Raw genomic sequence first — 16,924 nt, 5'->3', positions numbered from 1 at the left:
CACCTGACATAAATGCCCTTTAATATTTCTTGCAGGTCAGGAATCTTGCTAATGAATTCTCCCAGCTTCTGTTTTTCAATGAATATTTTAAAACTCTCCCTCATTTTTGAAGAGTTTTGCCAGTTGAAGAATTCTTTGGTGGCATATTTTCTCTTTCAGTAGTTTAAATATATCATTCCAGTACCATCTCTTCTCCATGGTTTCTGAAAAGAAATTGGCACTTAATTTTTTTCCTATTTTTTTACTGAGATAGCTGCACAAACCATAAAGGCCATTCAAAGTATAAAATAGATGGTTCACAGTATCATCACACAGATGTGTATTCACCAGCAGGATCATATTTAATACCTTTGCAGTAGTCCAGAAAATGAAATTAAAAGGAAAAAGAAAATCCCAAACATCTCATACATATTATCCCTCCCTCTTACTGACCACTAGTATTGCAATCTATACAATATTAAGACTTACAATTGAGGTAGGCTAACTAAGACAGTGTTGTATTGACAGATTATAGTAAGAGAGTCAGTGGAACAACAGAAAACATCCTGAAGTAGATTCATACACACAGACAACTATTTCTTTGCCATATACTTATCAATCATTATCAGAGATCAGAACTACTGGATTTCAGTTCTAAAACTTCTGGTACTTTCTTCTGGTTATTCTAAAACATTATACTCTATAAAGAAATGTCTATATAATGAGTCAGTAATTACAGTCATTTACAGAATTCTAACTTCTCAGTTATACCTCTTTTTCTCATTTATTTTCATCCTACAGGGCTACCTGAGAAAGGGCAATTTTAATTTTTTCATGCTGGAAAGGGGTACTGGATTTCTGGGATAGATGAATTAATCTGGTTATTTTCCTGGAGTGACTGGTACTTATGGGTTTCAGGACTTATCTTGCCTATGATCAATCTGGAGGATTTAATTTTCTGAGAAAATGAACTTATTAAGCAAACCTTTACATAGACTTAGATAGAGCATAAGGTCATTCCCTAGACTTTTCAGGAATAGTGTTGTTTGTGCTATGGCATATTCTGGTAGCATGAAATATCTGGCTACAACTTGCATAACATAGCCTCCAGAATGACTTCTCAACAAAACATGAAAGATTTAGCCACTGAAACTTTATTTTAATTCATTTATTTCTCCACTTTTAGTAACTCTCAACTCATGTGGACAAGGCAAGAATCATCCCTGGCTATCATGTCCCACAGTGCTACAGAGGCTTGTACCATTGGAAGTCATGTCTCATGGATGGGGGACAGTAGTGGGTTCATTTACAGAGTTGTTGGCATTTAATTTAATTCCAATTCTGTTGTATGTAATGAATTGCTTTTCTCTTAATGGTTTCAAAATCTTCTATCTTTTGAAGTTGACATTCTGATTAGTGTGTGTCTCAGAGTGGGTTTAGTAAGGTTTATTCTGTTTGGATTCCAATGCATTTGTATCTTAATGTCTTTGATAAGACTTGGGAATAATTTTTGCCATTATTTCCTTGAAAATACTTTCTGCCACTTTTACCTTCTCTTTTCCTTCTGGGAAGCCCATTTCATGTATGTTTGTGAGTTACATGCTATCATTCAATTCCCAGAGATGCTGCTCAAATTTTTCCATTTTTGCCTCTATGTACACTTTTCTCATTTTTATTTCAGATGTCCTGCCTTATACAACTAATTCTTACTAGTTCTTTCTTCTTACTAATTCATTCAAAACTGCTGCTGTTTGCTTCTAACATGTTTAATCTCATCTATTTTGCCTTTCTGTTAGTTTTATTCCAGGCTTTCAACTTCTTCTTATATGTTCACCCAGTGTCTTAATATTCTTTAATATACATTTTCCTTCATCTCTGAATTGGTTTAGATTTGCTTGAATATCTGTGAGTGGTTGTTTCAGTTTTTACATCTCTTTAATTTATTCCTTTGCCTGGCCATATTCTTGTTTATTAGTATGGCTTGTACATTTTTTTTTTAATGTTGAAAACACATTTATTTACTAAATCAGTTTGAGGCTGATTTACACAAGATGATTTCAACAAATAAAATGTTTAATGAAAATTGTGGTATACAATGTATTTGTCTCTAGAAAAAAGTTTTATTTACAAGTTGAGGAATGAAGATACTTCTTTTAGTTAGATATAGGTCTTAGAACAATATTCATTATGCAGCACAACCATAATAGAAGTGGATTTCCTATGAATAGCTCAAGTACCCAGTGAAGCATCATAGGTGAGTTATAGTTTTCTCTTGTTCAATCATATTCAGAAAATCTAATGTGTTTGCTTGCTTGTTGAGTCTTTGCCAGTCTAATCTTTTCAGCTTTGGAGATTAACTTCTCAGTGCCTCTTTTCTTTTCTTGAGGTTGATTAAGCTTGGCCTGCCTATCTACCAAAATCTTCTGCCAATACCTCTGTTCATGATCACCAGAAAGGACCTCGAGTTTCCAGCTGTGTTTCTTTTTGATTTCCGTATATGTATTTATTACTGCTTCAGCATCCTCAGGAGTTTTAAATCTAGCATGGCATTCTGTATCTCCTTCTAGCATATCAACATAAACAACTTCTGAGATCGCTGCCAAAGTATCCTTTACAAAATCACCATCACTTAAAATATATGTTCAATTTTTTTATAACAATTCATAAAAAAAGCTCTCAAATCCACAAAATCCTGAACATAGTTTAAGAACTCTTATTTCTCTGGCTTGTACTTTTGTGCTTGTTATTTGGACCATTAAGTTATTGAGATTCTGAAAACTGGTTTCCCTCTCATCTAAGATTTTGTTGTTGATAGGATTCTGTTACAGCTCTTATATGGCACTGTGTTTGTATTTCCCAGTCAAAGCAAGGCCAAGGGCACATGCAGGGGGTGCAGAAGAATTCCAAAGGGACTTGGAGAGAGGACCAGGAAAACAACTTCCCAAGAAGGCACATTCCAAGCCTTCACAGATGGCACAATTTGGAAAAAACAAAGGCAAGATATTTTAGCACTCAGTCTGCTCTATTTCTATGGCAGTTAGAAATAATGGCATTTCAGGAATCTGCTTGGGTAGGGCCAAAGAGAGACCTAGAAATCCAATTTTGCAGATCAACTCCTGGGCCAGGCTCTGCTGCATCCACCTGTATTCTTGGCAGAGGGAGAACTTCCCCAATTCTTTCAGTCTGCTGTAGCCCACTAGACAGGAAGTAGGCCTATCAGAAGCTTTTTGTCTTGGGGCTTGGGGATGACCACCATCAGACATGGCCAATTGAGTCATTCATGGCAGCTTCTCTATTTGAGTAAACAATGGTATTCCAGGTGCCATGGGTTCCTGTGTGGAATGGGGCAAGGCTGTGGGATCAAGATGTCCAATTTTGTTGAGCAGCAAATGTATCAGAACTGTGCCATGTCACCCTATTCCCAATGTTGCAAGGGACTTCACAAATTCCATTCCACAGCATTCTGACATAGAGGAACTGGGCTGACCAGAAACCACTAGACTCAAGGGTGGGGAGTAAGTGCAAATAGGCACAGCCAAGTGAGTTTCTCACTATAGTTTCTCCATCACAATTTCTCTTTCTCTTCCTCCAGCATGGTACTTCACTGATCTTTTGAGCCCAGAATGGCAGCTTAGGACAGTTTTTAGGTGTCTTCTAGGTGTTTTTACTAATGGAAACTCTGCACTTCTTATTCCACCATCTTCCACTTTAGAGATTTTTATTGCAAGCTTATAGGACCACCATTATTCAATCTAATTTCAGCTTATAGGATTCTGTAGACTTGTCTCTGTCTGAAAACTGGTTGATATATCTGTACTTATATGAACTTCCCCATGTCAGCAAGTTTGACCTGGTGAATCCCATGACAACATTCAAGGTGAGACCTGACTCCTGGATACATGACTAAGTAAAGATTTGCCTGAAGGAGCTGTTGATATTTGAACAGTGGAATCTAGGAAATGGTGTAACACAGTTGTACAAAAATTACCCCTGCCAAAGATCTGATTCTTGGCACTCCATTCTGAGCACTGTCTTCCAATCTCTTTATTGCTGTGTTTGCAGCTTTATCTTTTTACATGCCTCAAATTTTCCTTCTTCCTGCAAAAAGACATAATTTTATGACTTTTCATATGATGTAAATTCAATCAAGGAATGCCTTATGATTGGTATGGGAGGAGAATGCAGCAAATGGAAAAATAAGATCAAAAATATCCATTCAAGATCATTTGAAAAATATTTAGGGTTTCTCAGCATCCTTAAAATACACAAAAAAATTCTATGTTAATTACAAAAATTGCATAAACAAAGAAGTTAATACAAAATATGCAATGTGACAGTCAGCATATATGAATATTCTTTCATTATGCTTTATACTGTCTCAATGGAGGGGGGAGATTTGTGAATGATTAAGGAAAAATGGCAAAATTAGGAACTAGTGAGATGTTTTATATTTGATGACTGATCCTAGACTATTTATTTCTTATAACTTCTAATTGGACTTTATGAATCTTCATGTTTCCTAAAGACAATGTAACTTTTGTGAGAAAATAGAGTTATATGGATCATCAGGAATTTTTAGTGTCATAATACTGGGTGTGGATGATGGCATAGATGCTTTCAGGATATAGCCCCATAAATTTCATTTTCATTATATGAGAAAACAATTTTTCCATGTGTATGGAAAAGTTCGTCCAGTTATCAAATTCACATCACTAGGGTTGGAGTAGGTGGATTTCAGGTCCTTTGGATGGGATGAACTGAGGAGAGGACAGCATCAGTCTGGGGTTTGCTGTTGGAATTTAGGCCTGTGTCTGTTCAGGAGGAAGCCATGGGAAGACTCGAGTTAGCATCATATGTGCTTGCCAATGTGTCAAGCACACAAGAGAATGTCTAGGAACAATTCCAATTTGAAAAGCATGAGCTGAAATGGACAAGGAAACATTTTCCCACTCTAGGGACAATTGGTAAAATTAAAAAATGAGCTGTGGATTGGATCTTTTCATTTTCTGATTTGGGTTTGTGTGGCTAATAGGAGAGTGTTCCTATTTTGAGGAAACATGCACTAGTATGTATTTTGTGTTAAGGGGTAAATGTGATGAAGGTATAACCATTGGGATTTTGAACAGACCAGGCATTCTTTACATTGTTATTCCAATTTTATATATAAAATCTACAATTCAATAATTATTTCAAAATCTGTTTAGTTACCTTATCAATACCATGCCATTAAGGGAGAATAAGTTTAAATCCCATTATAGAGACTAAATGTGATAAATCCACATCAGTCAAATTTGTGATACTAAGTCTGAATTTAGTTAAGGGGGGAGTGAGTGAATATTACATGAATGACCACTTTGTATTCAGTGTTATAAATGATATTGTGATACTATGGAAACAGTATTATATATGGATTCAATTTTTTCACATGCGCTCCTTCACCTGGGAACTCTGAAAACTGATTGTCCTTTAGGCAAGGCTGAATGCTAAGGAGAAAGGCACTTATTTGTCTCTAGTTAAAATAGTGAGTAAAGGCTTTCCCACATAGATGACATTCCTAAGATTTCATTACAGTGTGACTTCTCTTATGTCTTCTAAGGTTAGTATAATGGGCAAAGACTTTCTGACATAAATGACATTCATAGGGTTTCTCTCCAGTATGAGTGTTCTCATGTTGTCTAAGGTTAAAATATTGGCTGAAGGCTTTCCCACACAGATGTCATTCTTACGGTTTCTCTCCAGTGTGAGTTCTCTCATGTTGTTTCAGGCTAGAAGAATGAGTGAAGGCTTTATCACATAGATGGCATTCATATGGTTTCTCTCCAGTGTGAATTCTCTCATGCACTCTAAGATCAGACCCAAGAGTAAAGACTTTCCCACATAGATGGCATTCATATGGTTTTTTTCCAGTGTGAGTTCTCTCATGTTTTCTAAAGTAAGAACAATGGGTGCAGACTTTCTGACATAAATGACATTCATAGAGTTTCTCTCCAGTGTGAATTCTCTTGTATTTTCTAAGGACAGAATAATGGGTGAAGACTTTACCACATAAATGACACTGATATGGTTTCTCTCTAGTGTGAATTCTCTCATATACTCTAAGAAGATAAACTGAATGCTTTCCCACATTGATGGCATTCATAGGGTTTCTGTCCAGTGCGAGTTCTATCATATTGTTTAAGGCTGGAAGATTGATTGAAGGCTTTCCCACATAGGTGACATTTATAGGGTTTTTCTCCAGTATGAGTCTTCTCATGTTGTTTAAGGATAGAATAACGGGTGAAGGCTTTCCCACATAGATGACATTCATATGGTTTCTTTCCAGTGTGAGTTCTATCATGGTGGTTAAGGCTAGAAGAATGAGCGAAGGCTTTCCCACATAGGTGGCATTTATAGGGTTTTTCTCCAGTATGAGTGTTCTCATGTTGTTTAAGGATAGAATTACGGGTGAAGGCTTTCCCACATAGATGGCATTCATATGGTTTCTCTCCAGTGTGAGTTCTATCATGTTGTTTAAGGCTGGAAGAATGAGCAAAGGCTTTCCCACATATACAGCATTCATATGGTTTCTCTCCAGTGTGAGTTCTATTATGTTTATTAAGGATAGAAGAATGAGTGAAGGCTTTCCCACATACATGACATTTATAGGGTTTTTCTCCAGTATGAGTGTTCTCATGTTGTTTAAGGATGGAATAATAGGTAAAGGCTTTCCCACATAGATGGCATTCATATGGTTTCTCTCCAGTGTGATTTCTATTGTGTTTTTTAAGGATAGAAGAATGGGTGAAGGCTTTCCCACATAGATGACATTTATAGGTTTTTTCTCCAGTATGAGTCGTCTCATGTTGTTTAAGGATAGAATAACGGGTGAAGGTTTTCCCACATAGATGGCATTCATATGGTTTCTCTCCAGTGTGAGTTCTATCATGTTGTTTAAGGCTAGAAGAATGAGTGAAGGCTTTCCCACATAGATGACATTTATAGGGTTTTTCTCCAGTATGAGTGTTCTCATGTTGTTTAAGGATAGAATAATAGGTGAAGGCTTTCCCACATAGATGACATTTATAGGGTTTTTCTCCAGTATGAGTCTTTTCATGTTGTTTAAGGATGGAATAACGGGTGAAGGTTTTCCCACATAGATGGCATTCATATGGTTTCTCTCCAGTGTGAGTTCTATCATGTTGTTTAAGGCTAGAAGAATTAGTGAAGGCTTTCCCACATAGATGACATTTATAGGGTTTTTCTCCAGTATGAGTGTTCTCATGTTGTTTAAGGATAGAATAATAGGTGAAGGCTTTCCCACATAGATGACATTTATAGGGTTTTTCTCCAGTATGAGTCTTTTCATGTTGTTTAAGGATGGAATAACGGGTGAAGGTTTTCCCACATAGATGACATTCATATGTTTTTTCTCCAGTGTGAGTTCTCTCACATTGTCTCAACTCAGAATATTTAGGAAAGGTTTTTCCACATAGATGATATTCACAGGGTTCAACTCCAATGTGAGTTCCATTGTAATGTGTATGGCCAGAGTTTTGAATGAAGGATTTCTCAATTAGATGACATGCATATGACTTACTTCCAGGGTGAAAATTCTCTTGTTGATTAAAAGATGATAGATCATTGAGGGCTTTTCCAAATAGATTACTGAAGTAGGATTTCATTCCTTTGAGGGTTAATACATGTTGAAACACTCTGGAACTATGAGTACAATCTTCTGGCAATTTACTACATATAAAACCATTCTTTTGAGTATGAGAATTCTGCTTCTAGGAAGTAGAGGAGAAAATGTAAGAGGTTTGTCCATAGATATCAATCCATATACATCTGAATTCTAAAGTAACCAATCAGTGACAATCTCCCATGTTATTTATGAATCATTTTATTCTTCTGCATGTACAGAGATCTACTCTTTTGTAGCTTCTCAACTGCAGAACTTTCTAATCAGTCTTGAAGACTTTATAATGTTTCAGAGATTGAGTAGATGAGCTGTATTTATAGAATTATCTTTTTATATATAAGGAAGATTATATTATTGTGCTCAAATTAATTGTTTTCTATATTCAAATTATCACAGACATTTCCTGGAGTCACATTTAAACCAACTTACAGTTAAGTGACTGTACTGAATTTTTAATTTATTCCACTTCCAGGTATCTATTTGGAAGACCAGGGTTACAGCCATAATACTTACCAATGATATGATGGTAGATATGTCTTTTTTGTAGCTATGATGCACAGATAGCATTTCTTGTTCTTTAACACTATCTTCCCTGCCTGAAAGAACTGAAAAACCAATAATTTCTAGACCAGCATTAGGAAGATGAATATTTTGAAGTAGCACACATAGCAATACAATTGTTTCTAACAGTTAACTGAGAAAGAATTTCAAATTAAGGATTTGATACTACTTGAGGTAGTAGAACCACTTGTATGACACTATCAATTAGAAAATATTTTCAAGATTTAATTATAAGAAAAATTATTTCAAAAATATGTTGGGGAGGTAAACAGAGGGAAAAGCATTGAAGCTAAGGATGAGAAAAGGCCATAAGTGAAAGTTGAAATCCAATTGTCCATAGACATCTATTTTTCCAAAGCCAATGACATTTGAATACAGAGTGTTAAGTATTTGATACTTTGAAATGAGGAAATTTCTCCAATATGTACATGTACATTTCAGAAAATATAACTTGCAGAAATCTACAGGTGATATTTGAGTCACTCTTTGACAAGGTTCCTCCTTGTCCTAAATACATGTTTCAAGGAAGTGCTCACCTGAATTTTGGTTTTGAAAAAATCCAACTCCTTCACACAGTTCTTCTCCTTGAACCAACTTTGAAGCTACATCTGATTTACAGACTTGATATCCTGTTTATGGGGAAAAATACAAGAAATTTTGAGTTCTGTGCAGTTAACAATATATTATCATGAAGTCTATTGAAGGTGATTGTGTAGTTTACAAGCTGTTGGAATGCAATATACTAAAACTGGAATATTTTTATAAAGGCAAATTTAATAATTTACAAGTTTACAGCTCTAAGGACATGAAAGTGTCCAACTTAAGGTATTAACAAAATATTACCTTTGCTCAAGAAATGCCAATGGGTCAGAAACACCTGTCAGCTGGGTAGGCACATGGCTGGCATCTGCTGGTCACTTACTCCTGGGCTCAATTGTTTTCAGCCTCTGTTCTTGTGGATACTATTCACTTTGCTTCTTCAGGGCTGGCTTTCATCTCTTGGCTTCCCTTTGCCCTACCCAGGTTCTGCCTTGCTTACCATCTTATAGCAACATCTACTGGGCTCCAAGCATCTCCAAATGTCTGTGTCCCTATTCTCCATGTGTCTGCCTCTGGGTTAGACCTGATGTGAAATTTCTGTTGGCTTTGATGTTTCTGTCATTTCTGATTCTCTCCATAATATTCCCTCTTTTAAAAGGTTCCAGTAAACTAATTAAGACCTACCTGGAATAGGTTGAGTCACATCTCCATCTAATCAAAAGTCAAACCCACAATTGTGCATGCCCCAGCTCCGTGGAGATGATCTAATCAAAATTTCCAACCTAGACATTTTGAATCAGGATTAAAATAGCTGCTCCCACATGATTAGATCATGGTTAAAACATAGCTTTTCTAGGGAACATAACATTGTCAAACTGGCACATTACAACCTCTGGGCCCCCAAAAAGACATGTGCTTTCAATATATAAAACACCTTCACTCCATCACAACATCACAAAGCCTTAAATCATTTCAGTAACAATTCAAATACATTAAGATGTTAAAGCCAGTAAAAATTCTCAATGAGGTCAATTATAGACATGGTCTGCTCTAAGGTAAAAATTCCACTCTGGCTCTGGACCTGTGAAATTTAGAGCAAGTTATCTGATGCCAATATACAAAAGCAGGACAGTCATAGGATACATGTTTCCAATGCTATATATATAAATATATATATTTATATAGATATATAAAAATAAAATGAGGTCACTGTATTCATACAGTTCTGGAAACCCACATGTATTCTCCATTAGATTTAAAATTTTGAGAGGCATATATCCTTTGGGTTTTAGAAAGCAGCATTCCCACCCTTTCCAAGGGCCTATGATGTGGCCCTGTTCTCTCTCCAAATGCTGGGTTTGTTGCAAAACTGAAGTTCTTTAGGAGCAACATCTTTTTCTTGGCTCCACCTTCTCCATACTTGGAGCCACACCCAGGATCTCTGCCATCTTGGTGGCACATGGCCAACCCCTCCAGAACAATGGTGTGTCAGCTGGGCTCCTGTCAATCCCTAGTTAATGGACTCCACCATTTCTAAGGCCTGAAGTGGCACAACTCTTCCTGAACAATGAAGCAGAAAGTCTGCCCTCTGCTTCCAGGTCAAATGCATGCTCTCCACATGTATAGATGGGCCCATTTTCCTGGCCCAAGTTTTCCTGTCTCCAGACTTTAGCTTCCATGGTTCTGCCTCTGAATACATTTTCCCTCTACATTATTCCTTTTATACCAGACAGGCAATGGTTCCAATTATACAGATTCCACAGTGCTTTTTTCATTTTCTCTGAAATATACTGGGATCAAGTGATCAGACAAAAGGACCTATCACAAATCCTTTTTGGATGTTCTCTCCAATCCTTGCTTCTCCTGTAATGTCTGAGTAACTTCCATGCTTGGATAAATTCTCATTTATGGCCCAATTAACAGTGGTCTCATTTTGTGGAAACCAAAACTTTTCCAGGACACCAATTTAATTTCCTTTGTACCCAAGGGTTCAGTCTCAACTTATCTCTTTTCCCTCACATTTTACTATAACCTTCAAGGAACAGCCATGCATGCTGCATTTTCCATAGTTAACTTGGAAATTTCTTCTGCTATATATCTAATTTCATCACTTTCAAATTCTGCCTCCTATCTACAAAGAATGATTTCCTTCCACTTTGGAATGACATGTACATTATTTCTTCAAATCAGAGGTGTCTGGAACACCTCTGTCAGCTGGGTAATCATGTGGCTAGCATTTGCTGGTCCCTTGCTCCAGGTTCCATTGCTTTCAGCCTCTGATCCAGTGAGTGTTCCTCACTTTACTTCTCCAGGTCTGGGTTTCATCTTTTGGTTTCCCTTGGTTCTCTCCAGGTTCTGCCTTGCTTAACATCTTGTCCCTATTCTCCATATGCCTGCAACTGTCAGCTCTACTGTGAAGTTTCTGTTGGCTCTGATGTTTCTGTCCTTCCTGATTCTCTGATTCTCTCTTTTAAAGGGTTCCAGTAAACTAATCAAGTCCCACCTGGAATGGGTTGAGTCACATCTCCATGGAGATGATCTAATAAAAATTTCCAACTACACTATTGTTGGATTCCACATGATTGGGTCAGGATTAAAATATGGCTTTTCTGGAGTACATAATATTTTCAAATGGGCACAGTGATGTTCTAGCTTCTTATGCTACTTTAGCAAACACCATGAAAGTGGTTGGCTTAAAATTGGAAATTTATTTGCTCATGGTTTTGAAGCCAGGAAAATGTCCAAATCAAAGTACAGTTGAGACAATGCTTTCTCTCCAACCCTGTGGCATTCTGGAGCTGGCATGTGTTGATCCTGTTTCCTTAGCCTGTCATATGTCAAGACACAAACAGGATCACCTGGTCTCCTTCTTCTGTTCTGGGTTTCATAATTTCAGCTTATTTCAGATAGCTTTCTCTTTCTGTATGAATTTTATTCTCTTAATAAAGTTCTCATAAAGTATGTCAGTAATAGGATTAAAACACATCCTCTTTTGGGTGGTACACACTTTAACTGAAGGAATTCACCAAAAGATCATATTTACAATTGGTATAAAAGCACAGCTATTAAAAAAAACATAGGTATGGATTTTAGTTAACAAAATGTTTCCTGGGTACATACAATTTCAAACAACCACACTCCACAATTTGCAACCCAGAAAGGCCTGTTCTTTCTATAGGCAAAATACTTTCATTCCATTAAAATATCCTCCCCAAATTTGAGCCATTTCAGAAGCAATGCTTAGTACAAAGTCTAATCAAAATTGGTTATGGGTGTGGTCTGTCCTGTAGCACAAGTGCCCTTTGCTTGTGTACCTGTGAAATCTAGAGAAGAATGTACAAAGAGTGGCAAGCATAAAATAAACACTTCCATTTGATTGGTAGGTGAAAGGAAAGCACAGTTTGTGGTTCCAAACCCTGCATGGTATACTCTGTTACATTTCAAGTTCTGAGAATCACATACATAATGAAATTTTGTCCTCCAAGACTGATGAAGTGGCAATTTCAGCCCTCCCAAGTGCTTGTGCGACAGCTATGTTCTCTATAAACACAGGAGTGAAATCTCCAACCTCTCAGAACTTTGGGGTTGTGGTCTGACTCTGAAAGCTTTGGGGAATAGTCACAAACCTCTCAGAACAATGTGGTGGCAGAGAGAAATTCTACAATCCTAATGGGTTCTGATTCCACCATTTGAAAGAGTGGGGTGGTACTCAACATGGGGTGAGGCCAACACACTCCAAGCTGTGAAAAAGACACACACTTTCTACATATATTGCCAGGCTGACCTTCTTGCCTGAGATGCCTTTGGTCCAGACCTGAGCTTCAATGGCTCTACCCTTGAAGTGATTTTTCCTACAATCTGTCCCTTTTCATCAAGGCTGCCAGTGATTGCTCAGGCAGATTTTGCAAACAACTTGTCAGTTGTGAATGTTGTACACAGACAGAACAACATTCCACAAATCTTTCCTGGATAACTGCATCTCCAATCTTGAGTAGAACAGAATTGCTGACTTTTCTCATGTTTAATTAAACCCTCACATGAAGGGCTATTCTCTGGGGGCTCACTTTCCAGAAGCTTCAGGTTCTCTAAATCACCAATATCTGGTTTCTTTAAGCCCATGATTTCAGTTCCTAGCTTATCACATTTCTCTCACATTTTAACATAAGTGGTGATTAGAATTCTGAACTTCCCATGCTTATCTTGGAAATTGCCTCAGTTAAATATCCAAGTTCATAAGTGAAGATCTGTCTTCCACACAATATCAGAACTCAATAGTGACAGGAATCATCTTTCCTCTTATCTCCATAATACATCATCATTTCCTTCTAGGGCATTACTGGAAATACCTTTCACATCCATATGTCTTTGAATGCTCTCTTCAAAGATATCTAACCCATTTTTATAAATGACCTCATAATCCTTCCAGCCTCAACCAATTACCCCATTCTGAAGCTGTATTGCCATTTGTGGTATATGAAACAAAAGCACATCAAATGCCTGGGCCAAACTCTATCTTTAGCTTCCTAGGTTACTTAAGCAAAGAGTATATAATGGATTGGTTTAAAAATGGAAATTTATTAGTTTATCGTTTTGAGCCTTGGGAAATGTCCAAATCCATGCATCATCAAGGCAACATTTTCTCCCCAAGACTGTGGCTTTCTGAGACTCACAACTGGAAACCATTGTTCCTTAGCTTGCCATATGGCAAGATACATGATGCTGTTTCCTGATTTCTTTCTTTTCTTCAAGGTTTCATCAACTTCAGAATTTTATACCTATGGCTTTTTTTTCTCTCTCTCTGAATTTTATTCTCTTATAAAATAAGAGATCTATGCAGTAATAGATGAAAACCCATCCTGCTTAAGAAAGGACACAACTTAACTGAAGTAACCTCATCAAATTTAATACAAACAATTGTTCACATGTGAAGGAATGGATTAGATTTAAGAATATTCTTTTTTTGCAGTACATACAGCTTCAAACCACTATCATGACTTAAAAAGAATATAACTGTTGAAGGTCAGCCTGGGGAAAAGTACCTGGAACATAGAATATTGACCATTTTTCACCATCAAAGTGTTAAATCTTGATCTTATGCCCAAATACAGCGAGAACTTCTGGTTGCTGAGCCAAGCTCAAGAACAGATGGCAGAACACTCTATATTTTCAGACAAGAAAAATTCTAGATTTCCATAATAGTTCATTATGATTTTCACAAAGAATTCAAAAAAAATTGTGATGGTTAAGTTCATATGTCAACTTGGCCATGTGAGGGTGCCCAGTTTTCTGGTCAAGTAACCACTGGCATAACCATTACTTCAAAGAAATTTCATGGCTGATTAATAAATTGAAGACTGGTTTACTAAATCATTACTTAGTTTATTGCATCTATGGCTAATTATATCTATTATCAAATAAGGGAATGTCTTCCACAAAGAGAGAACTGAATCAGTTGGATTTAATTCAATTTGTTGGAGACTTTTAAGGGAGAAGAGAGAAATTCCATGTCTTCTTCAGCCATCCAGTCCATCCTGGAGAGTTCATTGATGACCTTCATTGGAGTTGCCAGCTAGTGCCTACCTTATAAAATTTGACACATGCATCCACATAGTTGATGTGAGATACTCTTATAAAATCTCATATTTATAGATATCTTCTGTTGGCTATGTTTCTCTGGAGAACCCTGAGTAATACAATAAGTTCCCTTGGAACATTCTAAGTTAATGTGGAAAATGATATGTCTGTTGTGTTATTACTATCATCTGAATCCACACAAAATCTCTAGAGCACAATAATTATTTAGGGCATATTTAATCTCCTTATTTATCCTTATAGAAAATACTCATTATATTCTCAACATTGTGCTGAGTCTTTAAAATTGAGTAAAAGAAACAGATGGAATTTGTGTTCACAAAGATTATATTTTAGTCAGGGGAAAAACTGGACATAAGTAGTAAGTAAAGAGACAAAAATCTTAGATAGTTTTTCATGTTATGAAATAACAGAATGTGAATATAAAGTAAAATCTAAGACAATATACACAAGCTGTTCTAGATACTTCTTAAGAGGATTAGATAGGTAAGTTTCATACTCACCCACTGAGAGAAGATGGCTGATATTCTCCAGCATCACACTTCTGAACAGCCTTCTCTGGGATGAATCCAGCATGACCCACTCTGCCTGAGTAAATTCTATAACTACATCTTTCAATTTCACTACCTCCTAAAAACATCAGAGATACAAGTGTTCAGAAAGGGCCATCTGCCAATATTCAGAGCACAATGATTAGGAGCATAGCACTGAGGAATTGGTAACTGTTGCAGACAGCTCGAACTGCATTTGTGTTTCAAGTCAGATGATTCTCAATACTGAGCAATCTGTCTTTCACAGATATGGACACATACATATACACACTGTTTATTTGACTCAATAATTTTAAAATATCTCAAAAAACACATGGTTTAATATAATCTTGACATTTCCCAATAAACTGGTCATTAGAACTTGCATATGGTGAGATATAATTTGCACTTCAGCAAAAACATTTTCTGTCTATTTCAAGTAAATATACAGACTCATCACAGGACAATGAATACCTATGTGTTGCCACTTTTATAACTGTAGTTATATTACTGCCCCATATGACCTGTTTTCTCTCATCTATGACATCATTTCACAAATGGTTTGAAATTTTGAAAGATCTAATGAGCTTATGTGTAAAGTACTTTGCATCTGAACATAATATATAGCTATATTTTTCAATAGAATGGCAGCAAATTTTGCAGTTAAGTATAGTATTCTACAGAATTAAATAGGTATCATGGATAAGTTGGAACAGTGTATGCTGCCTCATTAAATTTTCCATAACTTCAGGTATTTATCATAAAATACAAGTATGGATCAGTGTCTCACTTCACAGACTCCTGCGACTCCTATACCGAAGGATGATCCTAGCTGCCCATTCCAGGGATATGACATCACTCAAACTCAATTTTCCTTGGGATCTTCAAAACGCATGTTCATCCTCTGTTTAATATCTTCACCTCCTCTTCATGTTCAAGAATAAAAGAAGGTCCTCAAGCCATTCTGCTCTCTCCAATTCGTCACAAAATTTCTCAGGGTTATGAATTTTACTCTACCTACCATACTCCTGAATGCAAACTAACATTGAAGAAACAACAATTCTTTTCATTACTTCTATTTACAAAATTTGAATAAATTCCTAAAATAACGGGAAAAGAGCAATGAGAACAAAAGAAAGGGAAAATTTTAGGTATCCATTTTGAAAGTTTTAAAATTGTACAAATATACAATATTAAAACTTTAAGAAATTATGATTTGAGGAAAATCAATGATTCCTTTTTTACTTCTATTAACTAGTCCTCACATTTTCTTTTCTCAACAATGCATAATCCTCCATCTTAGTAACTGCAACTCTGTATTGATGAACTCACTTGTTGAACACCAGCCTCCCTACCAACTATAAATATCTGCTATTACTCAATTCTACCAACTAAGCTCACTGTAATCTAAGCCATTTGCAGGCATTAAAAGGATCAATGAGTGCCCTATTTCTCTAAAGAGAACATGGGCTGAATGAGAACAAACCTCTCTCAGTTCTCTAGTGAATGGAGTCTTAATGGAGTCTGCAACAAACTTGTGCTGGAATGATTACTTATTGAGGAATGATCACTGTGCCAGTTTGAGAGGACTGATGTACCCTTGAAAACCCATGTTTTAATCATAATCAATCTTGTGAGAGCAATGGTTTCTTCTAATCCTTATTCATTATCATAGGTTGGAAGCATTAGATTATGATTACAGAGACATGACTCAATCAATAGTGGTTGCTAAACTTGATTAGATGGATCAACCTAGGTCTTGATTAGTTTGCTGGAATCCTATATAAAAGAACCCATTTCAGACAGAGTCCCTTTTGAGAACAAGAAGAGAGGTACAGAACCATGACAGAAGGATGAGAGAACCACAGAGCCTACCAGCCAGCAACCTTTGGAGATAAAGAAGGAAAATGCCTCCCAGGGAGCTTCATGAAGCAAGAGGCCTGGAAAGAGAGCCAGCAGATGACACCATGTTTGCCATGTGCCCTTCCAGCTGAGAGAGAAATGCTGAATGTCATCAGCTTTCCTGAACCAAGGCATCTTTACC

The 16,924-nt window shown here is 36.6% G+C and overlaps 1 protein-coding gene across 1 annotated transcript; it reads right to left on the bottom strand.

Annotated features, from left to right (window-relative positions):
• Positions 1 to 218: 218 nt before the first annotated feature.
• Positions 219 to 16,923, bottom strand: LOC143669973 (uncharacterized). Its single transcript, XM_077144641.1, is given in 7 exon segments — positions 219 to 4,077; positions 5,706 to 6,292; positions 6,294 to 7,745; positions 8,171 to 8,262; positions 8,755 to 8,847; positions 14,854 to 14,980; positions 15,671 to 16,923. Coding segments are annotated over 7 exon segments (2,451 nt in total). The 5' UTR covers positions 15,737 to 16,923; the 3' UTR covers positions 219 to 4,043.
• Position 16,924: the final 1 nt, after the last annotated feature.

The sequence above is a fragment of the Tamandua tetradactyla genome, chromosome 26, assembly GCF_023851605.1.
Source record: "Tamandua tetradactyla isolate mTamTet1 chromosome 26, mTamTet1.pri, whole genome shotgun sequence".
Classification (NCBI taxonomy): Eukaryota; Metazoa; Chordata; class Mammalia; order Pilosa; family Myrmecophagidae; genus Tamandua; species Tamandua tetradactyla.
The sequence above is the reverse complement of the archived record's forward strand: the minus strand, read 5'-3'. Positions and strand labels throughout refer to the sequence as shown.